At 38.3% G+C, this 24,552-nt stretch overlaps 1 protein-coding gene and 1 pseudogene across 3 annotated transcripts in view; both read left to right on the top strand.

The window, feature by feature from the left end:
- The window catches only part of ALG9 (ALG9, alpha-1,2-mannosyltransferase), a 105,114-nt gene that overhangs the window by 40,903 nt on the left and 39,659 nt on the right, over positions 1–24,552 (top strand). For all 3 annotated transcript variants that reach the window (XM_014539496.1, XM_014539500.1, XM_014539494.1), the window contains 4 exons: positions 2,229–2,383; positions 3,674–3,803; positions 4,263–4,410; positions 5,518–5,647. In XM_014539496.1, the coding sequence (XP_014394982.1) occupies positions 2,229–2,383; positions 3,674–3,803; positions 4,263–4,410; positions 5,518–5,647 (563 nt within the window). The remainder of the gene's footprint in view (positions 1–2,228; positions 2,384–3,673; positions 3,804–4,262; positions 4,411–5,517; positions 5,648–24,552) is intronic.
- On the top strand, positions 22,209–22,894 carry LOC102254031 (annotated as a pseudogene).

Genomic DNA, 24,552 nt, shown 5'->3' with positions numbered 1-24,552 from the left:
ATGTGGTATTTATCTTTCTCTGACTGGCTTATTTCACTTAGCATAATGCTCTCCAGTTCCATCATGCTGTTGCAAAAGGCAAGAGTTCCTTCTTTTTTACCGCAGCGTAGTATTCCATTGTGTAGATGTACCACAGTTTTTTAATCCACTCATCTGTTAATCACAAAAAATAATTTATGCTTGTGGAAAATTTGGAAATGCTTGTAATACTATATAATAAAGGCTAATATGCAAATAGACCAAATGGCAGAACGACCGGTCACTATGACGTGCACTGACCACCAGGGGTCAGACGCTCAACACAGAAGCTGCCCCCTGGTGGTCAGTGTGACAGAAGCTGGGCTGGCAAGCGCAGTGGCGGTGGTGGGAGCCTCTCCTGCCTCCGCAGCAGCACTATGGATGTCCGACTGCTGGCTGGGAGCAGGCCTAAGCCATCAGTTGGACATCCCCCGAGGGCTCCTGGACTGCGAGGGGGGACAGGCCGGGCTGAGGGACCCCCCTGAGTGAATGAATTTTGTGTACCGGGCCTCTAGTGTAAACGGCTGGCAAGCGCAGTGGCGGTGGTGGGAGCCTCTCCTGCCTCCGCAGCAGCACTATGGATGTCCGACTGCTGGCTGGGAGCAGGCCTAAGCCATCAGTTGGACATCCCCCGAGGGCTCCTGGACTGCGAGGGGGGACAGGCCGGGCTGAGGGACCCCCCTGAGTGCATGAATTTTGTGTACCGGGCCTCTAGTGTAAATATAAAAACAGTATAGTAAGCTGTTTCCTACAGTATGAATCCAATTTTGGTTTAAAAATGTATAATAACACACATATCCACCTAGTAAGAAAATAAGTGCTTTCTGTTTTTAGTTATACTTTTTTTTGTCTATTTTATAATAGGAACAGTACTTTTTACAAAGAAAAAGCAGGAAAATATAAAGAAGTAGGAAATAAGTGATCCATATATTCCATCATGCAGTACAACTGTGATTATGATTTTGCATATTATATGGGGGACATTTCAAAATTTTAGGTCATATTTAAAAATATATTTGTTCACCTTTGAGATACAGAATAGAAAAAGATTGTTTACTTGTACTTATTTTCTTTCAATTAAGAAAATTTCAACCTAAACTATTTCCTGGGAAGGGATAAATTCTAAATTATAACCTGAAATCTCATGATAAAATCTTAGAGTTGAAAGTTTAAGGATAAGCTTGTTGCAGTTTAAAAATTTTTATCCCTGAGGAGTTTCTTCAAAAATACAAATAAATTAGGAGTGCTAAATTAGGCATCCTAAGGTGGATTTTAAAAATTTATTTTAAAAAATCAAATTTTAAAATTTTTATTTTTAAGTTGGATCTTAAGGACAATCATTTCATCTGAACTTGCTCATTACAGACAAAATGGACACTAGGGGGCGCTCTCTATCTACTATTTGCTAGTGATCTATGTACTGCTCATTATCACTAACAGAAGCACAGTAGGGGATGCCTTCAGGCTTATCACTAAGTGTTCATGTACCTAACCACAGCACCTTTCCAGCATGTGCCTGGTCTTAGTGTTCATTAAATTTCTTTAATTCTTTCATACGCTTTAAGTACATTTTGGTTCCAATTTTGGGATTCAGAGTAGATGGATATTTGCAGAAGAGAAAAGAAAACTTGATCAGTAAACTCCCTTTAAGAGTGTTTTTATATTTGCTTAGAAACAAACTCTTTGTCATTTGTGGTTTGACAAAAACAGTGATGTGTTTAAGAATCCTGCTCTTTTTCTTTCCTTTAATATGTAGCTATTTGAACAGACCGCTGGTGTATAAGTAAGAAGAGTAACATATTAAAAAGAACATAGGAATTAAAACCCAAAAAATGAGTTTATGTTATGCTTTTGGTTAATCTCAGGAACCTTTAGTCTTAGTGGCAGGACTCATTAGAGAGAGAAGGCTTTTTTTTTTTCATTCAATGTACAAATGAAGCTCTATTGCCCATTCACCTGACTTTCATTTATTCTAGCCAGATCCAGTATTGTGCCTCCCTTTCCATGTTGGATCTCTTGGGAGAGCTAAGAGTATATACCTCTTTTTACTCAACTTCTTTATTGCATCGGAGAAAGTGTGAACACAAGAAATGAAACATTTTATGGGGTGCCCTAGGGCATATTTTCATGTTTGAGATCAAGAGAACATTGAAACTCAATATGTTGTTTTCTAATATGGTGAAAGGCGGATATTTTTCTGTGTTTTACAGTTCAGAATTTAGGCCACCCATATTGGCTTACCTTGGCTCCAATGTATATTTGGTTTATAATTTTCTTCACCCAGCCTCACAAAGAAGAGCGATTTCTTTTCCCTGTATATCCACTTATATGTCTCTGCGGTGCTGTGGCCCTTTCTGCACTTCAGGTGGGTTTCAGGGAAGTAGATATCTGCTTCATTCTGCTTCACTTTTTAAATTATTCCTAAAGCTTACAGGCAAATTACAAAATGCTTCCACTGAAGGTATTTAACTGTACATTAAGCCTGATACAGATCATGTTATTAAGGCTTTATGTAGTGCTCACTTAGCTGTTGATTGTACTCTTTTTTTGCTGATTACATATTTGCAGTATTGATTTGAGAGTTATTTGTCTCTGTTGCCAATAAGAATCCAAGTATTTTTAAATCATTGAATGGGCCTCCCATAGAATGGTGGTACCCCAGCAGAGCTAAAAGAATGTCTGCTCTTCAACAGTGAGATCAGAATAAAACCTGTTCAACTGTTTGAAATAACATCAGGCAGTTAAACCCAGTTTAGATCAATTCCCTGTTAGAATTAATCTTGAATATCTCTGTATTTATGGCCTCAGAAGCCTCCAGACTCTTTTTTGACCTCTGCTACCATTTGCAAGTGACAGGAAAGAATAATTAGGGTAAGAGGTTTTCTCTTTAACAGATTTATGGAGATATAATCACAAACCATACAGTTTACCCATTTAAAGCATACAATTCAGTGGTTTTTAGTATACCCACAAATATGTGTAACCATCAGCACAGTCAATTTTAGAACATTTTCATCACCTCAGAAACTGTACTCTTTAACTGTTGTCACCCCCCTTTCTCATATCTCCCCAGCCCTAGGTACCATTCATCTATTTTGTATCTCTGTAGATTTGCCTAATCTGGACATTTCATAGTTTTTAAAAATAAATTATTAGCATTTAAAGAATTAAAGAAATATCCAAATAATTTTCCTATGAAGCTACTGAGATTTCATTCTTTTTTTAAGAATATATTCTATTGATTTTTTACAGAGAGGAAGGGAGAGAGATAGAGAGTTAGAAACATCAATGAGAGAGAAACATCAATCAGCTGCCTCCTGCACACTCCCTACTGGGGATGTGTCCGCGAGCAAGGTACATGCCCTTGACCGGAATCGAACCTGGGACCCTTGAGTCCGCAGGCTGATGCTCTATCCACTGAGCCAAACCGTTTAGGGCTGAGATTTCATTCTTGAGAAACGCTCTGGCCAGGCTGACCCTAAGATAGTCTTTATCTTAGAATTTGGAGTGGGTACCTCACTAAATGTTTGCAAGTTCTGAGCCCCTTGATAGAACCTCTTTTGCTGCTTTTTCCATCTTTGTTTTGCTATGATGTTTTCTAATTGTGCATACTCTGCAAGGTATATCTTTTTTTAATAGTTTTCTTTCCTTCTAGAAATGCTACCACTTCGTGTTTCAGCGGTACCGCCTAGAGCATTACACTGTGACCTCAAATTGGCTGGCGTTAGGAACACTCTTCCTGTTTGGACTCTTATCCTTTTCTCGCTCTGTGGCCCTGTTCAGAGGTAGGTGTACTGAGAATGTCTTAATCTATACTCATGAGGCAATTCATCTTGGGTTTTGCTTAATGTGTGATTGTTAGTGCAACGCAGCTTGAGCTGGGAGGACTTTTCTATAGGGTGGCCTGTGGACTTAAATATTAAGACTGGGGTGTGTCTTGTATTTTAGGATTGAAGAGAAGATTGAGAATTCCTTTTAGTGTGATTACCTGTAGTTCTTTTTCTCTATTCTTAGTGATTTTTTCCCCTTCAAAGGATATCTTTTCTTTTTAAAGGATGAGTTAAGGAAGTTTTAAACTTAGGATTAGATTTGAGGCTCAATTCCTGATTTATATGTTTTCTTATAATCTGTAATTTCACATAGATTAAAATGGGACATTAACATGTATCATAAGTAAATATCGGAACCTCATGTTACTTACTCATCTTTGGCTTTCACAAAACTTTCAATTTTTTTCCTTCCAGGGTATCATGGGCCCCTTGATTTGTATCCAGAATTTTACCGAATTGCTACAGACCCAACCATCCACACTGTCCCAGAAGGCCGACCTGTTAACGTCTGTGTAGGAAAAGAGTGGTATCGGTTTCCTAGCAGCTTCCTTCTGCCCGATAAGTAAGTTGTCCTTTAATCCGAGTTTTAAATCAGAGTAAAATAGCAAATCTATGTCAATGTCTTCTTAATTTTTCTTTTTTGGGGGCATTTTTCACAAAAAGTTTTTCTGTTACCATCTCAGAGAGCTGTGGGACCTGCACTGTGCACCCATTGCCTCTGTTCAGGGGACCGAATGCTGTGTTTGGTTGTGCACCCTGCACTGCCCTTAACCACAGAGCTCTGGGGAATTCTAAAACCACTTTGGGCCCTGGGCTCCTGCCAGTGGCTCTTCCTAAGGATTCATATTTAAATTTCTATAGGGATCTGATATTAATTCACTTCTAAAAGTGGTCTAGAAACTTTAGCAAGAAGAGTGTTTTTAGAGAAGAAATGTCATCTAACAACACTAGAAGGTTGCACCTATGTATGGACACTAGGGGGAGCTGTGGTCAAGACAGCTGTGCCACTTTCCTTTAAGCTGTCTATTGTGATAGCATTAGGTTCTGGGATTCCTTGTATTTGCTTAATTTGGATGGAGAAGAGTCCTATTTGGGGAAAAGGGAAGTCAGGTTAAGAGTCATTTTCCTCCATTTGGGGACTGGTGTTATCTTGTGCTTGGTAAAGATCCTGTTATCAGCCATTAATAATTAAATCAATACTTATTTTTTAAGTGTTGACTTTACCTTTAGTTATAAAATAGTTTCATAACTAAAGATATTTTTGAAGATTACTTAGGAACAAGTCCTTCTCCCATAGTGAGTTTTTACATTTCACTCTTTTCTCTATATACCCGATGAATTTTCTGTGATCTGGATAAGGGGTAACTGGCAATTAACTGGTGCTTCTCTGGTTGTTTGATGGTATGAACATTTGGTTACACAGTCATTGCTGAGAGCTGGTGAAATGGGTTGAGAGACCTCTAGTTTAACATTTCTCAACGAGTTTGGACTGAATTGTGACCTCTGCCTCTATGCTCCCGGGTTGAGGTTTCAGTAGAAATATCTTTTTTCCAAGTGAAATGAAATATTTTTACATGATTTGGGGGGGGGGGGGCTTGTTCATTTCAAGAACATTAGCAATATGGGCCCTCTGTGTTTTTCTTATTATCCTTATTTGTGTTTCTGACAGTTGGCAACTTCAATTCATTCCATCAGAGTTCAGGGGGCAGTTACCAAAACCTTTTGCAGAGGGACCACTGGCCACCCGGCTTGTTCCTACTGACATGAACGACCAGAACCTAGAGGAGCCATCCAGATATGTAAGGGGAACATTCTCTTTTCACTACTTTGAAAGGCTGTTGGCAAACATGTTAGAACGTTGATAAAATGGGAATTTCTTAAAAGTGTTTTCTTTGGGGTGAGGGCTATAACAACTTTGTTGAGAAAAAATGAACAGTATCACTTTTATTTTTCAAATTATCACCTTTATTTTCTATGTAAGACATATAACTCAATATATTTTCTGAGCTGGGCTGGAAATTTTTATATGTTGAATTTGACTTATCATCTTAAAACACATTCTGAAACTCTTTTCATTCCTTGGTCCATTAAAATACTTGGTGGGGAACTTTCAAGTTATCAGTAGCCCTTTGACTTAACAAGTAGTATATCCTGGTTTTAGCAAATGGACAGTCAGTGAGGGCTATTTTCACAGCCCATCCATGGAGCAATGTCTCTCAGGACTGCACTCTTCTACCCACTCGTCTTCACTCACTCTGAGATTCTATGTGGGTTTTATTTCAGTGTCTTTGAAAGATGACACCATTTGGTACCAGTAAAATCCTTGATTGCGGAAAAGGTGAGAGCAATAAAGATAGTACTCCTGGTTCCCAGAGTCAGTAAAATATTATTTTATAGAATTATTAGAAAGCACATTTTTGGGCAACATTGAACAATTTAAATGTCAAATACATTTTGTTTAGGTTTTCTTATGTCGTATACTTGAAATGTGGAACGCCAGGTCCCGGTTCCCTTCCGAAGCCACTGGCAGCCACATCTGGCCTTTGTCTCCTGGGCTGGGACTGGTTAGACTTCCAAGGAGACCCTCAGGGCTTATGAGTGAGATTCTTATTGTGTGAGCGTTAGCTATAAGCTATGAAAGTGAACATCATAAGGCACAAACTTGGTCTGGCCCTCTGAGAAGGTAAGATATGTACGCCCCTAAGTGGCTTGTATTAGAGTTTCCTTCTAATTTAAGCCTCCGATTCCTGTAACAACATCAAGTAGCCCTGGGCAGGGTAATCTGTTATTGGTCATTCTCATTTTAGCTGAGAGCAGGCTTTGATGTACAGGGGATCACATCACCATGGGGACACTGGATACTTAAGAGTGGGAGAATACACTATAATGGGGAAGATATAAATTGAGTGATGTTTTAGGAAGAGCTAGCATAAGGTAGTCAAAAAGAGCATGGGCTTTGGAGTCCGGTCTGAGTTCAAATCCTAGTTCCGTCGCTTATCTTAGTGATCTTTGGCAAATTAGTTAACTTCTTTGTTTAACTAATTTCAGTTTCTATCTGGAAAATGACAATAATGATACCTACTTTGGAAGATTGTTATGAGATCAGATATTATATTTCTCTGATATATTTAGCATAGTGTTTGATACATTGATTTTCCCACAGATGTTCTTAATTAATGGCTTATGAGATGGATTAGATATAAAGGAACCACTTAAGAGGATTTAAAATCTGCCCAAATCTATCTCTCCTTCCTTACTTTTATTGTTCCCTCACCTGGTTTTTATTTCAGTACATCCAGGCTCATCTATCTTTGCCTTTTAAGAGAATATAAAACGTTCACAAAGCTAGACTATATGTTCAACCATAAAAGAAATCTCGGTACACTTGAAATTAAGGAAATCATACACATTATGCTTATCTTTAAAAATATCAATAAAATTAGTTAATCTCTAGTTAGACTGATCAAGAGCAAAGACACAAATTACCAATATAAGAAGTTAAAGTGGAGATATCATTATAGAACCTACAGGCATTTGTGTAATATTAAGAAAATATTATGGAATATGGTGGCCAACAGGATGGCAGAGAAGGCGAGAGTGTGACAGAGTAAAGAAGTGAGAGGGGCGTGTGTGGACGTGTGTGGTGTGTGTATGGGTGGGAGAGGGACAGAGAGATTATCTCAGGAGTCCCAGGGACTGGCAGATCGGGCTCGCCTAGACGGGGAGCCCTTGCTACCCCGCAGGCACCCCCAGGCCGGCTCGGCTTTGGCACGGAAATCATTGCCTTTTCTATTCCAATGACTTTGCTTATCTGAATGACCACACTTATCTTCCTTCTGATACTAGCAACACTCTCTTCTCTGAAATCTTTCCCAACTATAAGTCCATAGTGAGCAGTCCTTCTTAAGTCCCTTAAATATTTACCTGCACAGCTCATTTAGCCATTTAATTTTGTTGTCTTATGTTATTGAAATATTTCTGATATGTATGTAATATCTTTCCCCATAAGATAGTAACTGCTATAAATAGAATCACTGTACCTTATTCTTTTCGTATTCACTACAGCATCTAGAATAGTGCTGTATATCTACTAGTTCGCCTATAGATAATTTCTTGCTTGAAGGATGAATGTTGATCATCGCTGGGCTAGTGATGTTGACTATAGTGATGTGAAGAAAGCTGACTATAAAATCTCCAGTGGCCTTGCGTATATTTCTTAGGCTTTAGGCACTTGTCTCTAGTTAGATCTTATTTCCATATTCTTTGCTGCCAGACACGGTTAAATTTGGTTAAGTGGCTCTATATTAGCTATACTCAAAAGGTGAAGATTTTTTGGGAATACTTATAGGAGTCACCAAAATGCTGGCTGATAAAAGCAGGGACAAACAACTCAGATATATCTGCTGAGTATACAGTGGCTATCATTGTGTTCATCTGCCTTCCTGTTGAGAGTTTCCCTGCAGGGTTCTCTTTGAATTTTCCTGCAGGTGGGGGAAGTGCCCTCCAGATCCAGTCCACTCACCTTTGACCCTTTGGAAAATAGAAGAGAGGTTTGATGGCTTATTGTGAATTCTACATGTACTATGATCAGGAATTCATTTGTTTTTAGTTAACTGTTTAAAAAGATATTTGTTGCCCAGGCTGGTGTGGCTCAGTTGGCTTGGCATCATCCTGTGCACTGAAAGATTGCTGGTTTGGTTCCCTGTCAAGACACATGCCCAGGTTTCGGGCTCCATCCCCAATAGGGGGCATGAAGGAGGCAGCCAATTAATGTTTCTTACATCAGTGTTTCTCTCTCTTCCTCTTCCTTCCTCTCTCTCTCTAAAAAAAAGAAAAATCAATAAAAATATATATATATTTAAAATATATTTTATTTATTTTTTACAGAGAGGAAGGGAGAGGGATAGAGAGTTAGAAACATCGATGAGAGAGAAACATCGATCAGCTGCCTCCTGCACATCCCCCACTGGGGATGCACCCGCAACCAAGGTACATGCCCTTGACTGGAATCGAACCCAGGACCCTTCAGTCCACAGGCCGACGCTCAATCCACTGAGCCAAGCCAGTTAGGGCAATAAAAATATTTTTAAAAAAGATTTTGTTTTCCTCTCATGGTAACGGTAATATACATTTATTTATAAAATAATGAAAGCTGTCAATAAGAAAAGCAATCATCTATAATCTCATTAAATACATATTAAGCCATTAGCACTTTGATGTTTTTCCTTCTACTTTTTTCTCTTATATACATATATAACATATTTATATTTTAACAAAAATCTCAACTATTTTTAAAAATAGTGCTGTAGCCCAGCTGGCATGGCTTAGTGGTTGAGCATCGACCTGTGAATCAGGAGGTCACTGTTCAATTCCCAGTCGGGGCACATGCCCAGGTTGTGGGCTCAATGCCCAGGTTGCAGGCTCGATCCCCAGTGTGGGGTGTGCAGGAGGCAGCCGATCAACGATTCTCATCATTTATGTTTCTATCTCTCTCTAACCTCTCTCTTCCTCTTTTAAATAGTGCTGTAGCTTTTAAGAAATGGTGCCAGGGTCAAGACTGTAATGGCTAAATAACTTTGCCCAACACAGAGGAGGCCATGCTGTACTACATTTATGCTTGTTACTTCGGGTATCAGTCCTGGTTTTTAAGTCTGGGTTCATTCAAAAAGGCAAAGTAATTATGTTATCTTTCTTTCCTGAGCATGCTAAATAGCAACATTGTTTTTATCTGCCCTTTGTCTCTCAGTGACGGGAGAGCCAACCCTTCAGTGCTAAGTGATTTGGGTCTGTCTCCTGTTTCTAGTATGACTGGTTAACACGTAAGACCTCCTTTATTTCCCTAGCCCCTTTGCCTCTGAGTTTATCAGGAATTAGGAAGGAGTGTTTATAAAGGTTCTGTGGTTTCTACTGCATTGTTATAACTATACTAGAGGCCCAGTGCATGAAAATTGTGCACGGGTAGGGTCCCTAGCGGCTGCTGGCTGCTGGCCTTCCTTCATCCACGCTGCCCCCTGGTGGTCAGCACATGTCATGGCGAGTGATCAAACCCCTGGTCAGTCAAACTCCCGAGGGGACACTTTGCATATTAGGCTTTTATATATATTGGTTGCAGAAATAATTTTGCTTTTATATTCTTTCATGGCAAGTATTGAGTAGTTATTGAACATTCCATTATTGAGCAGGTAACATTTTTACACTGATACATGCCAAGATTTTTGGCCAGAATCAAGGTCTGAATTTAGAAGATATGTTTTGTTGACCTTGCAAAAGACCTCAAGTTTGCTTGTGGAAGTGGTGTTGGAAGGTTTGCAGCTTGTGAACTAGTGAAAGGTTCTTTGAAATATGACATAAAGTTATAATACCAAATATGATGGATGTGGCTCTTAATACACAGTGAACTGAAGAAGCTGGCAGGTCTTTGAGTTGTTTTTACATGCACTTTGCATATTCTCATGTTGAAGGGTTCAACTGTGTGCAGTTTTCTGGATTCACTCTGTTTTTCTTGTGGATAAAATGATAGATAAGCAAATGCATATATTGAATTGTGCTCAAATTGTTCCCTAATACATCAGTTGGCATTAGAACAAATTGCATTTTCAAAACGTGGTACAACAAAATTGACTGTATATTCAGGCAAAGCTTTCCATATCTTGTTCTTCCTTATCCTTGAAGTCCTTTTACCGTTTAATCAGTGGAAAGAATTATGGACTTGGAAGAGAACTTAAGATATTATAAAATCTATGATCTCTTCATTTTATGGGTGAGGAACCTGAGGCTCAGAGAGGTTGTAACATGACAAAGGTTAGTCCTAGGATAAGAAGCTTGCTTTCAGGATTCCCCAATATTCTTTTCATACCTCCTCTGACTTCCAGAGCCACTCACAGTTTATATCATATGTTATGTCACTTGGATATATGTGCTCATGCCATGGTTAATCATTCTTTGATAACTGAATAGACCTTAAGGGGCTGAACGTTACTTTTTTTAAAAGTTACTTTACAGCCCTAACCGGTTTGGCTCAGTGGATAGAGTGTCAGCCTGCGGACTGAAAGGTCCCAGGTTCGATTCCGGTCAAGGGCATGTACCTTGGTTGCGGGGCACATCCCCAGTAGGAGGTGTGCAGGAGGCAGCTGATCAATGTTTGTCTCTCATTGATGCTTCTAACTCTCTATCCCTCTTACTTCCTCTCTGTAAAAAATCAATAAAATACATTTTTTAAAAAGTTACTTTACATTTCTAGAGCTCTGATGTATATATATGCCAGGTACTATATGTAATAATTATTTTCTTCATCAATTAATAGAAATGATCAGGATCCACTCCCTTTTCTTTTTCTCTCTCTTTTAATGCTTTCTCCTATCCTTTTTATAAGTCCTTATTGGAGGAGAAAATAAATTGCTCTATAGTTTTACTAATTGTTCTCAGCCTTGAGTATCAAAGCAGCAGATTCAAATTGCTATAATATGTGCAGTAGAATAAGATTGGAATTCACTAAGAATGTAAGTGAATGCTATTCAAAATGCTTCTTTGAAATAATTCCCTAGTATCTATTGTGTTTCCATTTAGAAATCAAATCATGTTCCCATGATGTTCCACTGAATGACCAAAAAATTTTACCTGTAAGTTTACATTGTTACCGTGATGTAAATTTTTACTTGTGAATTTAAAGATTTCATTGACAAATATATGTTTAGCAAGGCTAAATAGGAGAGAGTAAAACTATAAGACAGTCTGTGCTACTTTTAAAAATTTAATTGGACTATATATAAAAAAAGAAATGAAAAGCCAAGAAAATAGTTGAAATCTTCTCTATCAAATGTTTCCTCCTAGTCCCAAATGTTCTATTTCAGAAAAAGGAAATACCACAGGAGAAAACTGATGGCCAGAAAAATGATGTAGTGGCAAGAGCACTGGGTTGGGAGACAGGAGAACCTGTGATTCTTTAAACGAATTGAATGAAGTGTGTTTTCTTATATGACTTCGTGAGCTTCTAAGACCCTTGAAATAGCTTTATATCTCTCTTCAATGTACTGTAATTACACCTGAAATCCAGTTGCAGTGTTTAGATTTTATCTTATTCCATTACCTGTTTTCTAATCAAATATTTTATGGTGGCAAAGCTTATTTTGAGACATGATTGCTGGGCCATGGGACCTAATGACCAGAGGTGGAAGTCTAAATGCTGCTTCTGTCCCAAAAGAGATGGGCGTCTTTTAGGTGAGCACTGTGCTGTGTCATGCTCCCTGAGTGTGGTATTGATGTTTGAGAGCTGAGAAGATATCACTGCAGAGTCCTTGCCGGGCAGAATCTCTGTAACAGCTGGTGAGGAACACCTGCAAGAATATTCATTGTTGCCCCACTCCCCTTGGCCCACTCCTCTCCCAACAAAATGTTCACCTTTTAGTATTGATGTATTGACCTCTGTAGCAGGCCTTTTTTTTTTTGTTTTTTAGAATGTGTTTTTTTTAATTTATCTCTGAGGTGATATAAAATTGTCATCCTTAACAGACATTTATTGATGAGATGTAAACAATGTTTTGTCGGTGATCAAATTAGTTTGAATTTCCCCACCGCTGCCTTTTTTCTTGTGGTTTGGAGGTGCTGATTTGTTCTTCTCCAGAGCTTCTAGTGGGCTGTTAGAAACTGAAAAAAGTCACATTTCTTTCAAAATGAGTCCTAAATGCCTGTATTTTACACCATGGCATATTTTTAGCTTCGACAGCTGGTTGATATGTAGCCTGTGACTAATGAAATGAAACACATTTTTGTTTCATGATCATGTGTTAATGTTACCCTACAATTTTGTTATTTTTGATGAAAGAAAGTAATTAAATCTGAAGATGTAAAAAATGAGCTCTTTGGTTATGCTTTAAGGCAGATTTAATCAAGTCTTTTGAATTGTAGATGAGGTGGTTATGGCATGTGGTCTCTGAGTTTGCACTGTGAGATGTTGATAAAACTGAGAGAAGAAACTTTTCTTTCTGACTCTGACTCTTCGACCTAAGGGACAGTAGTCACTTCGTGTTACCAGGTAGTCAAACTGAGAAATGTCAAACTAAAGATAGTCACAGTAAAACAGTATATTTAGCATTATCAGATTTTGTGAGGAAAAATTTGTATCTGTAGAGAAAAAAGCCTGGAACATATGCTAACAGGTTAATGGTGGTTTTCTTTGGATGGTAAGATTATTGTTGACTTTTAAAATGCATTTTTAAGGTCATATTTTACTTTCATTATTAAAAAAAATAAATAACCACAATAAGGGCTACAAATAGCAAATCTTTGAAACGATCAAGAAGCCTTGGTGTGCTTTGCAAACTACACTGAGCATGCTGCCATTGACCTCTGGTTTCCTGTCTTTGAGGACAAGAACTTCAACTTTAAATTGGGAGATAGAACCTCTGTTATTTCAGTCATATCTAAGCCTACTTTTGCTGCTCTTTCTGCAAACTAGATCTAGATTGTTTCAAATAAATGAATGTGGCTTACCTATCCCAAGCTATGAGGAAAATTTGTTTTTAAACCTAGAAGTAAAAGAGGATGTTGCTGTGGCAAATAGACTATTCAGGAGAGGAGTTTAAGAATTAAATGAAAATTTAAATAAAGTTAAATAATTTGCCTATTGTTGAGGTTTGGACAAAAGGATTGTCTACTCAGTAAGTGTGCCAGAAATGACCTGTTGACAGGGGCATTCCCAGCAGTGCCGAGTCGCTGGCTTAAAAAGACAGTGATCTGTAAATTTTGTCAACACAGTATCATTGACCTCCAATCTTTAGGCCTCTTTTATTCTTAATCATTTTTAAATGTTTCTGTTTCTGTTCCTTTGTTGGTTTATCCATCCACCCATTCATTTAAAGTCAGGAACTTTTTATTGCTCCTGGCTATGTGCTGAAAATACAAAGGTGGCAAAAAGCATAGTCTCCAATCATTTAAGAAAAGTCTCTAGCAAGAAAAAAAATCATGGCAAAAATAAGGGAATTGGGACCCGGCTGGCGTGGCCCAGTGGTTGAGCATCACGACCTATGAACCAGGAGGTCAAGGTTTGATTCCCGGCCAGGGCACAGGCCTGGGTTGCAGGCTCGATCCCCAATGTGGGGCATGCAGGAGGTAGCCATCAATGATTCTCTCTCATCATTGATGTTTCTATCTCTCCCTCTCCCTTCCTCTCTGAAATCAATAAAAATATATATATTAAAAATGGAATTGGGAGAAATAGAAACAGTGTAGGAAAATGAAAAAAATTTTTAAACTTTTATAATTAATGTTCTCTGATAGGACAAAAAAAAAAGTTTGGGACCATAAGACAAAAACATATGCTTTGAAAGGGAACAATTGGAAAATAAGAGCTCCTAGAAATTAATAATAAGATAATGTAGATTTTAAAAAATTAATAGAATGATTAGAGGATAAAGTTGAGGAAATCTTCCATACCATAATAATACAAAAACAAAGAAGTAGAAAATAGGAAAAGGAGAAAGGATCAGAGGAATCAACATCTGCTAATAGGAGGTTCAGAACGAGAGAACAAATGAAATGGAGGAGAGAAAATGCCAGGCTGTGTAAAACTTCCCCAGAACGAAGGACACCACTTCTCAGATTGAAGGAGCCCACAAAGTGTGTCTGATCCATGAGAAATGATGCATACCAAGATGTACCAAATACCAAGAGCAGTTAGTGTGTATTATTATTTCATCATTGAAAAACCAAAAAGTACCAGAAGAAAAAGCTGGAATAGTTGCCGCTAGGAAGTGGGACCAGGGAATAAGGAGGGTGCTGCTATTTTTCGTAATAAACTTCTTATGTTGTGTAAGTTTTGAACTATGCAAATATATTCTTATGATAAACCTAAACATAAGTTTAGAAAGGGACACGAATCTTGCCCTCAGAGTCCAGTAGGAGCAGCAGTTCTAAAGTACTCAGGAGTGTAATGAGTGCCAACTACGCTGTGGGAGCGCCGAGGAAATGGGAAGGGCTCTCCGACGCTCAGTTTGGGGACAGCCTCACAAAGGTGGTGGCATAGGATCTGGGTGTTGGAGGAGGAATAAGAGTTCTCTGGCAGAGGAAGCGGAAATTCACATTCCTGTCAAAGGGAACCACATGCACAAAGGCTTGAAGTAGGAAAGAACATTGGGTATTTACGGGAAAATAAATGGTTCGAGGTTTCTAGATTTTAGTTAATTGGGCAGAACATTTTTCAATTCTTCCCTATTTCATTTCTTCTAATATATTTATGTATGTGACCATGTTCTTTGCTGAGTTATACCTTAAGGACAAGGGTGTCTTAAATCGTTGAAACCTCCACAGTACTTAAATAGGGCTTATACAGAGCAGAAGTTTTTAAAATTTTTAACTAAAATAGCCCTTCATTTACTTTTCTCGAACTCAAGAGAGGCCCCCCCAAACCCTGATAATAGTGGAAATTTAGACTGATTAGGACTAAGCTCTATCATTCTTCAAGGTCTAGATATATTGCAGTTAGAGTACTAGGTTCCAAGCTCCTGGAGCATGGGGCTCATGCCCTTTCCATCCGATCACCCACATGGCCCAGCACTGGACAGACAGTAATTGAGTGAACCCTTTCAGTCTTCAGAAATAGATCCCAGACGGAAAGAAATACTTACCTCTCCTGCTTCCTCTTGTTTTAATTTGATCCTTAAATTACCCAACACCCTGATATCTGTAGCTATCTCTGCCTACCGTTACTAGGGGATAGAACTAGATAGGTTTATGTTACCTACCAAGATGCCAACCCACTAAAAACGTTCATATTATTTATTGCCTTAATATCACAGCATTAACTACTAGATGGGTTAGCAATTTATTTTTTAGAAAACAATATTGATATCTCTTTTGATTGATCTTTTTCTATTTTTCTTCAAGTCTCATCAGCATGTTCAGTCTTCTCAATTTCAACTCTCATTTTCAAGGGTTTTCATGAGGATTTCATATGAGTTTTGCTATTTAGTTTATATTATTTGAGTTTGTTTTGAGAAAGACATACCCTTTTATTACAGACACAAGCTATCCAGTTTTAGTTACACATACCACCCCCCTAAATCTTGAGCTCCTTGATGCCTTTTTTTATTTTTATTTTAAAAACTTTTTATTTTGAGACCAGGTAGCTTAAGTTGGTCAGAGTATCATGCTGATATGCCAAGGTTACAGGTTCAATACACGGTCAGGGCACATACAAAAATCAACCAATGAATGCATAAATTAGTGGAACAACAAATTGATATCTCTCTCTCCTTCCCTCTCTCTTTATATTATCATAAGGAAAAAACAACTTTTTATTTTGAAAAAAAGGTTCACAAGAAGTTACAAAGATAGTACAGAGGTTACATGTAAGTTTCTCCCAATGTAACTATAGTTAATTCCAAAACCAGGAAATTGACATTAGTATAATTCAATTATACTTTCCCACGGTTGCAGCCTCGACGCCCCCCCACCCCTTGCTCCTTTGGCCACAGCTCTGCAGAGCACAGGCCTGGCCCGCCCGTCTCTGCAGGACCCCCTCTTAGGACCATTTTATCACACGTATAGACTTATGGAACCGCCACTGCAATGAAGGTACAGAACTTTTCATCACCACAGAGATCTCTTTGTGCTACTCCTTTAGTGTTGCACCCACCTTCAGCACCCCTAATCCTTGGCAACCGCTAATTTGTTCTCCATGTCTATAATTCCATTCCAAGATTTTTTATAAATAGAATTATATAGTGTGTTACTTTTGAGATTGCTTTTTCCTTCAGCATAATGCCCTTGAGATACATACAAGTTGTGTGATCAATAGTTTGTTCCTTTCTATTTCTGAGTTGTTTTCCATGTTATACAATTTGGGATAAATACCACAGTAGGTTTAACCATTCACTTATTGAAAGACAGTTTGGCTCTTACAAATAAAGCTGTTATAAGTCTTTTGTGTGGATGTACCTTTTCTTTTCTCTGAAATAAATATCCGGGAATGTAATTGTTGATAGTAATATGATAGGTATATGTCTAGTTTTTTTTAAGGAACTGCCAAACTGTTTTCCAAATGGCTGTACCATCAAGCAAAGTGTAGCTATCTTAACCCTCTTTACCATCCTTTTTATAATTGTTTTAAATATATCATCTCTATATATTGACAACTACATCATAATGTGTTCTAATTTTTGCTTTAACATTTAAACTTAATTTAGAAAACTCGAGAAAGAAAATCTATTGTTTTTATCCATATCCTTACTTTTTTATTGTTCTTTCTCTCTTCCTAATGTTCCATGATTCCTTCTTGTATTATTTTCTTTCTATTTCAAAAATTCTTATAGCCATTCTTTCAGGGTAGGTCTGCTAGCAACAAATTTTCTTTCATCTGAGATTGTCTTAATTTCCCCTTCATTCCTAAAGAATTATTTTCTTCTGGATATGGAGTTCTAGGTTGACAGTTCTTTTCTTTCAGCACTTGAAAAATATTGTGCCCCTTCCTCTGGCCTCCATGCTTTTTGATGAGAACTCTGTTGTCATCCTAAATGTTTTTCCCTTATAGGCAAAGTGTCATTTTTCTCTGGCTGCTTTCAGGATATATTTTTTTTGTCTTTAGTTTTCAAAAGTTGAATTATAATACGTCTTGGAATGAATTTCTTTGAGTTCAGCCTGCTTGGGGTTCACTCAGCTTCTTGATTCCATAAGTTTAAGTGTCTTGCCAAATTTGGGGAGCTTTCAGCCACTATTTCAGCCCTGCCCTCTCTCTCGCTTCCTGGGACTCAATGACATGAATGTTAGATCTTTTGTTTCCTTTTGTTACCGTTCCACCAGCCTCCTTCAACATTTTTCCAGTTCTTTTTCTTTATGTTATTCAGGTTGTGTAATTTTATTATTGTTTTCCAGTTCACTGATTCTTTCCTCTGATACCTGCTTTCTGCTGTTGAGCACATCTGCTGAGTGTTTTTATTTCAGTTCTGACCTTTTCATTTCTAAAATTTCCATTTGGCTCTTCTCATATTTCTTTGCTGAGATTTTCTATTTTTTTGTTTGAAGCATGTTTGTAATTGCTCATTGAAGTGTTTTTATCATGGTTGCTTTAAACTCTTTGTTAAATAATTCTAATATTTCTATCATCTCTTGGCATCTGTTTGTTATCATTTGTCAGGCAAGTTGAGATCCTCCTGGTTCTTGCTATGATGAGTGAGGTTTCATTGAAACCTGGACATTCTGGGTATTATATTATTAGACTCTGGATCTTAGTAAGTCTTTCTGCTTTAGCTGGCCTCTCTAATCCTACACTGGTGCGGGAAAGGGAGGGTTTCCTTGTGACTGCCAGATGGGAATGGAAGTCCAGATTCCTCACTGGGCCTCCACTGATACCCAAGGGTGGACAGGGATGTTTGTTACAGCTGGGTGGCAGCAGGAGTTCACCACTAGGCCTCTATTGATATCACCTTGACTGAGATGAGCAGTGGGGTGCCTTGTTACTGCTCTCCATGTAGCCTCCACTGATACCATGGTGGGGTGTGACCTCATTACCACTGGACAGTAGTGAAAGTCCTGACTCCCCACTAGGCCTTCTCTGACACCACCTCAGCATGCAGGGCGAAGGGTGCCTCATTGCTGCCAGGTAGAGTGGAAGTCCAGGCTTCCTGTGTGGTTCCCAGTGATGCCATGGGTGGTAGATGGAGGAGGCTTGTTACTGCCCAGCAGGGTTGAAAGTCCTGGTTCCTGCTCTGTCTTTTCTGACACTATCCAGGCCAGCGGGAGGGGCCCTGCATTACAGCTTGGTGAAGGTTGAAGTCTAGGCTTTCCATTGGACATTTACTCACAGAGCTGTGAGTGGGATGACAGTTTTTTTGGTGTGTGTGTGTGTGTGGAGGGTGTTTTTAGCTGGTGTATTAGTAAGAATTCTTCAGAGCAACAGGCCAATAGAATATGTGTGTGTGTGTGTGTGTGTGTGGGCACACACATATGAGAGAGAAAGAGATTGATTAATTTTAAGGGACTGATTCACACATCTGAAGGGCAGGTAAGTCTGAAATCTGCAGGGTAGGTTGGCAGGCTGAAGACCCCGGTAACAGCTGATGTTGCAGCTCGAGTCCAAAGGCAGTCTGGAGGCAGAATTTTCTCTTCCTCAGGTGATCTCACTCTTCTTCTCTTAAGGTCTTCAACTGATTAAATGAGGCCCATCCACATCATGAAGAGTAATCTGCTTTATACAGTTTACTAATTTTTTTTAAAAAAATATACTTTATTGATTTTTTACAGAGAAGAAGGGAGAGGGATAGAGAGTTAGAAACATCGATGAGAGAGAAACATCAATCAGCTGCCTCCTGCACACTCCCCCGTGGGGATGTGCCCACAACCAAGGTACATGCCCTTGACCGGAATCGAACCTGGGACCCCTGAGTCCGCAGGCCGACGCTCTATCCACCGAGCCAAACCAGTTCAGCTACAGTTTACTAATTTAAATGTTAATCTCATCTAAAGATACCTGCTTAGGCCTGGTGTGGCTCAGTGGTTGAGTGTCAACCTATGAACCCGGAGGTCATGGTTTGATTCCCAGTCAGGGCACATGCTGGGGTTATGAGTTCGATCCCCAGTGTGGAGTGTGCAGGAGGCAGCCGATCAATGATTCTCTCTCATCATTGATGTTTCTATCTCTCTCCTTCTCCATTCCTCTCTGAAGTCAATAAAAATATATTGAAAATAAATAAACAAACAAACATAAATAAATAAAAAAATAAAAATACCTTCACAGCAACATCTAGTCTGGTGTTTAACCAAATATCTGGGTATTGTGGCCTAGCTAAATTGACATATAATATTAATTATCTCTGCTGGAATGATTATTGTCTAAAAATATTGATCCTTGGTTTATGAAGGTCCTAGCTGGTCTGCCTTCTTTCCTCTACCTTTTAGAGTCATCTTATGTTTGTTTCAGACATAATATTCAGGGTGTTTAGCTGGACTTAGCAGGATGAGTATGGAAAAGTGCCTGCTCTTGCCTTTTATGTCTTGCTTTCTTTTAATATATCAGATTAAATGCTTCATTGATATTTGAGGCCATAGGTTTTTATTTCTAAACCTCTTCTCTGTATTATCATGAAAATTATTTCATTTTTCCTTCTGTGTGTGTGCTTGTTTGTTTTTAATATTGTATCTTTTAGCCTAGAGAGTCTCATTTTATGATTTTCATCTGGGTGGTCTATTTTCTCCCCTTTCAGATTTTACTTTAATTTTTTTTTATTTAGTTGGAAGTTTCTCTAAGCATGTTCACTCTGGTCTTGGGATGCATTTGGATCCTTGCCGGTCCATAAGATATAATCCAGAAAAACCGTCCTAAGATTTGACAGTATTGTTTATACTTTACTGTTCACTTTTATTATCTTTCTCTTCCAAAGTCCCAACCTTTAACTTGAAAAAGAAAAGGAAATACCAGTTCTTTGCTTCAAAGACATTCCATTTCCTACCTTAGACCTCAAAATAACTTGAGAGACTTTCTTCTGTCATTTGTTTCTGAGGTGGATTGTCAGTGTTTAGTGTTTGGCAGATTTGTGTTCAGCTGGTTCCCTACCAAGTTTAATATATTGGAGGGAGATGGAATACTTTTCTTCTAGCTATTTCAGGTCTGTTTTTACACAGATGCTCCTCCACTCCCCAGTCAGGGTCATTTATATAAACTCTGATTCAAAGCCTGGGAGCCACAGCCTGCCTCACGTAACTTAGCCTCTTCCACTAGCCTGTCTGTTTCACTTACACCTGTGAGTCTTTACAAAGGTAGTTTGCTATTCCAATAATGCCATTCTTTTCTGCTATCTTTCCTCCAGGTAGTCTATCAAACCACTTTTCAGACTAAAGATCTTGTTTTCTATGGGAGTTCCCTGCAGATTGAGCAAAGGAGAGCTACTGATATTTTTATTTTTTTACTACACAATTTTCCCATGCCCAATCTCCCAATAATTATGCACTATCCATTTCCCTTTATTTTATTTTATTAAAATATATTTTATTGATTTTTTACAGAGAGGAAGGGAGAGGGATAGAGAGCTAGAAACATCAGTGAGAGAGAAACATCGATCAGCTGCCTCCTGCACATTCCCTACTGGGGATGTGCCCGCAACCAAGGTACATGCCCTTGACTGGAATCGAACCTGGGACCCTTGAGTCCGCAGGCTGACGCTCTATCCACTGAGCCAAACCGGTTAGGACCATTTCCCTTTAAAAAGTCCAATTAGCTCAGCCAGTGTAGCGTCGACCCAGGAACCAAGAGGCCACTGGTTCGATTCCCGGCCAGGGTATATGCTAGGGTTTCGGACTTGATCCCCAGTAGGGGGCATGCAGGAGGCAGCTGATCGATGATGTTTTTCTTTCATCGCTGTTTCTATCTATCTCTCTCCCTTCCTCTCTCTCTAAAAAAAATCAACAAAAACATATTTTTTTAAAAGTCCAATTAATTTTTTTAAAAATCCATACTCTTACCACATGTAAGATAACCAACCCTCAATTACCTATGTTAATAAAAGAAGTAATACACAAATAACCCCTACTCCTGAATACATTTTTCTTTTAATACTTTAATATGGAATATTTTGGGATTTTGCAGAATTTCAAATAAGTTAACAAAGTTACCCATTGAAACCCAACATAAGATTCATCAGAAAATTAATCACCTTCTTCAATCCATTTCCATAGGTTGATGCAAATAGTAACCAGGGTAGAGCTTCATCTACTGAATTTATACTTTTTTGAGTGATGAGAATAACTGTGGAAGGTTTGACTTTAAAAGTCATTCTCTCTTCCTGCCCGACTGGGGTGGCTCAGTGGTTGAGCATTGACCCATGAACCAGAAGGTCACGGTTTGATTCCTGGTCAGGGCACATGCCTGGGTTGTGGGCTAGATCCCCAGTAGGGGGCAGAAGGCAGTCAATTGATGATTCTCATTATTGATGTTTCTATCTTTCTCTCCCGCTCTCTCTGAAATCAGTAAAAACATATAAAATATTTAAAAAATCATTCTCTCTTCTTGTATCACAAAATATGTATCAGAAACTGGTCATAATGTCAATTGACTGATTAAGTAGAGAAAATTATAATAGCAAAAGATTTTGTGAGCATGTTTTGCCTACTCTGGATGATCAAAAATTAATTTCCTGTTACTTTGTGTTTATACTTTGGCATAATTGCTTTATTTTATTGGGTAAATGCCACTTAAAGTTTATTCATCTGGTATTGTCCATCTTTGGTAGTAAGCTCCTTAAAGGGCAGGTATCTACTAGTTATATGTCTGTCTGCTTCTGGTTCTTTTTAAAGTTATAATGAAAATATAATAACTTTAAAGAAAAAATTTGACAAAACAGTTTATAGCTTTTTGTACACATCGTTTGACTTAACTATAATGCACAAATATGGTCATTGGGAAGCTGAGCGATTCAGAGAAGCTAAGGGGAGTGGCACGGAGCTGCTGCAGGGAACCCTAAAAACCTTGACCTGCAGCAAACTCGGTCTGAAAGCTAATATTTTAAAAATGACCACACCAAACAAGACACCTCCTGGTGCTGACCCTAAGCAGGTGGGAAGAACTGGAACAGTATGGGAAATTGGGTCACAAGTTGTTTGGTCACTCATCTTGCAAACCAGGATTTGGAGTAGATCAATTATGAGGTGACAATCTAGAAACTTACTGGCAAGCAGATGGCTCCCAGCCTCATTTAGTGAACATCCAATTCAGAAGAAAAACAATGGTGAAAACATGTATTTATGTGGACTACAGATCTGATAACAGCTATAGTACAAGCAAGATTTCAGTCAGAGTAGGAAATAATTCCCACAACCTTCAAGAAATTTGGCAACTTGAACTTGTGGAACCAAGTGGCTGGATTCACGTTCCTTTAACTCATAACCATAAGAAGCCAACTCCCACATTTATGATACAGATTGCTGTGCTAGCCAATCACCAAAATGGAAGAGACATTCACACGAGACAAATTAAAATATATACATCAGTGGAAGAGAGCTCCATTGGTAAATTTCCTAGATGTACAACTATTGATTTCATGAGGTATCGTTCAATAAGGTGACCTGGAAACAGAACAAAAGTCGTTAAACATACCTTTGTTTTCTCTGGTCATTAACTAAGTAAATAAACAAACAAATAAAAACAAAGTAGAAATACTCTGAAAGTTGTGTGATTTATTTTTCTTTTGTTTCCTAATTTTGTACTTAATATGCTTTTCTTAATGATGATAGTGATAGTGACTTTAGTTCTAAAAATGAATGAATTTTATTTTTTATTATAGATGTATTCTTAAACTATTTTATGTAAACTGATATTTTGAAAATCAAAATTGTAAAAGAAACCCTGAATTTGCTGTTGTAAGACAACAGAAATTAAGCAATCTCCCATGATTTCTCAGTTTTCTATATATGCATTTTGTATACTGTAGTTTTATTTATATTGAAATATATGTTTAAGAACTGAGAGCTGTAGATTTAGCTTCTCTGTGTGGCAATACTGGCATCCTGTATGTTCACTTCCATGTACTGATTTAACAAGGAAGGTAGATAGCTTCCATTTATTTGACACTTCGATCAATTGGATGTGGCTTACGGGAGCCCCAGGTTGAAAGCATGACAAGATTGCATTCAGGGTCAGTGAGAGACCCATGATTAGTGATGTCTAACATGAGCAGTGGGAAGGGAAACAATTAAGTTTTCAGTGTGTCACCACCCAACCTCAGGATAGGTCTATGTAATGATTCTAGGCTCTCCGGGTCAGACATGTGACTTGTTCTCAAATCATGCATTTTACATTGTTAAAACACTTGGAAGTGAAGGAGCTCTGTAAAAATTTAACATTTTTCAGGCATGCAAACCCACACAATTTCTCTAACCTTTTCTATATTTAATAGTGTCAGAATAACAATGATAATATATGTGCTTTAAATAGCTCCTTGAAATCAGCAAGTTCATAGAACCAAATGATCTTATTTTATTTTACCTTTGCCATTTTAGACAAATATGTATATTCAACAATGTTCAGTGATACAACTAAGACAGACTTTCTAATTGCCCAGATCTCGGCACTATAAAAAAGCAGTTTCTATGTATTTACCTCCAGTTCAGGGATGTGTATGTGGTATCACATCTAATGATGAGCAACAGTAGCTTTGAGAAAAGGAGAACCAGCAATGTGAATTATATTTACAATTGTGATGAAATTATTTTCTCTACAATGAGAGAGATTTTAGTGGTTTGCAGTCCAAACCCTTTGGAGAGATGGTAAAACCTCTGAAGTTAGGTTAAGTGACTTCCCTTAATCATCGAGCTAGAACTAGAGGCAGATTATTTAGATCCTATATTTTTTAATGAGTTTATTATTATTATTTTGTTGTTGTTAATCCTCATTGGAGGATTTTTTCCCCATTGATTTTTTTTTTAGAGGGAATGAAAGGGGTGGGAGAGAGAAACAGATATGAGAGAGACACATAATTGGTTGCTTCCTGTGGGCCAGAGATGGAACCTGCAACCCAGCCATGCGCCTTTGACTGGGAATCGAACCTGCAACCCTCTGGTGCACAGGCTAGTGTTTTAACCACTGAGACATGCTGGCCAGGACCCTATTTCTTTTTATTGTTTATTAAATCTTTATTGTTCAGATTATTACAGTTGTTCCTCTTTTTTCCCCCCATAGCTCCCCTCCACCCGGTTCCCACCCCACCCTCTGCCCTTAACTCAC

The sequence above is a fragment of the Myotis brandtii genome, unplaced genomic scaffold (genome assembly GCF_000412655.1).
Source record: "Myotis brandtii unplaced genomic scaffold, ASM41265v1 scaffold105, whole genome shotgun sequence".
In the NCBI taxonomy this organism is placed as follows: Eukaryota; Metazoa; Chordata; class Mammalia; order Chiroptera; family Vespertilionidae; genus Myotis; species Myotis brandtii.
Note: the sequence above shows the minus strand (reverse complement) of the source record. Positions and strands in the feature narration are given on the sequence as shown.